The sequence below is a fragment of the Macadamia integrifolia genome, unplaced genomic scaffold (assembly GCF_013358625.1).
Source record: "Macadamia integrifolia cultivar HAES 741 unplaced genomic scaffold, SCU_Mint_v3 scaffold2616, whole genome shotgun sequence".
Taxonomy (NCBI): Eukaryota; Viridiplantae; Streptophyta; class Magnoliopsida; order Proteales; family Proteaceae; genus Macadamia; species Macadamia integrifolia.
In genome coordinates this window covers 6,285-7,774 of record NW_024868834.1, presented here as the reverse complement: position 1 = coordinate 7,774, position 1,490 = coordinate 6,285, and the positions used below count along the sequence as shown (strand labels likewise).

Sequence of the window (1,490 nt, the reverse complement as noted above, 5' to 3'; positions counted from 1 at the left end):
GGTTTACCTGGACGGTAATATTGCCCAAATTACTCTTATGCCCCCTTCAAATCTCGGGGCATTGCCCACGGGAAGCTCATAAAACAAATTCATTGTAGGCAACCAATTCCCCATGGAAGGCCGAAGGGGTAAGGAGGTCATTTCGCTAACAATTTCTAACTGAAACAAGTGGATCACTCCCCCACGTCGTCGGTCCCCCTCTATAAACTCACATCCTCATTTTCTTCCTTCCATCCAATTTTGTCAATTTCTCACCAAAACAAAAGCGTAAAAGGAAAAGGAAATGGAAATGGAAATGGGAAAGGAAACAAAAGAGATGGTGGTCGCCGGGTTCCGTCGTTCTCTCTCGATCTCCACCTCAAGTCCCAGACGTCCACCACCTCCAGAGAAATCCCACCACACCAGATCCATCAGTCTCCCATGCAATTCTCATCCTTTGATCTCCCAACTCAAAGACAGGATCAATAAACTGAGGAGTTGGGAGTCAGAAGCTGCCGCCACCCGACCCTCATCGGCCTCCCTATGCGACGGCTTGACCCACCTCAAGAAAGTCCACGATTGTTTCGACGATCTCCTTCACCTTTCCCAGACGCAAGACTCCCTCCGTCATCGATCGGACTGGGTCGAGAAGCTTCTAGAAGACTTTCTCCGCTTCGTCGATGTCTACGGTATCTTCCGAGCTTCACTTGTGGCTCTCAAGGAGGAACACTTGGCCGCACAAGTGGCCATTAGGAGGAGAGACGAATCCAAGATGGCTTCCTACGTGAAGGCTCTTAAGACGATGGATAAGGAGATGAGGAAGCTCGCAAGCGTCGTCCGAGGCATCGGCAAATGCTCGTCTTCAGCTTTGGCGTTCGTGTCGAACGGTGATGCTGAGTTGGCTGCGATTCTTAGAGATGTTAAAGAGGTCACGGTGACGGTTTCAGTCGCCCTTTTTCATGGATTGTCATCGTCATCTCTGTCGGCCAAGTCATGGATGGTGGTGGGATGGAGATTATTGTCAAAGACACAGGAGAAAACGAAGGAAGAGAAAGGAATCCGGGAGTTGGAGGAAGCTGGAAAGCAAAGCTTGCGGTGTTTGAGAAAGAAAGGAGATGAGGAAGTGAGGATAGCATTGGAGAAATTACAAGCGTTGGAGGATTGTATTGGAGGGATTGAGAGTGGGAACGAAAGAGTGTTTAGGAGTTTGATGAACACCAGAGTTTCACTACTCAACATTCTCACTCAATAATAGGATGCAATGCGCAATCCTTTTCAATTTGTTCTTCTTCATCTTTTTTTTTTAAACTAAAAGGAAAACGGTATAGTCGTAATGAGAGAGAGAGAGAGAGAGAGGATTGAATTCCTCTATGGCACAGCAAGGTGTCTGGTGCACATCCAATGGCCAAAAATGTTCAGACACAGAGGCCAAGGCGGTCACACGCAGCCCAAGTCGTTTCTGAACGTTGAATGCATGCCAGATGCCCTGTTGTGCCACAGAGGATCCAAGT

The 1,490-nt window shown here is 48.1% G+C and overlaps 1 protein-coding gene across 1 annotated transcript; it reads left to right on the top strand.

Annotated features, from left to right (window-relative positions):
• Window positions 1-283: 283 nt before the first annotated feature.
• Window positions 284-1,231, top strand: LOC122066848. The gene has a single exon (XM_042630672.1). It carries the CDS (start codon window positions 284-286, stop codon window positions 1,229-1,231), a length of 948 nt encoding a protein of 315 aa, XP_042486606.1.
• The last annotated feature ends 259 nt before the right edge of the window (window positions 1,232-1,490 follow it).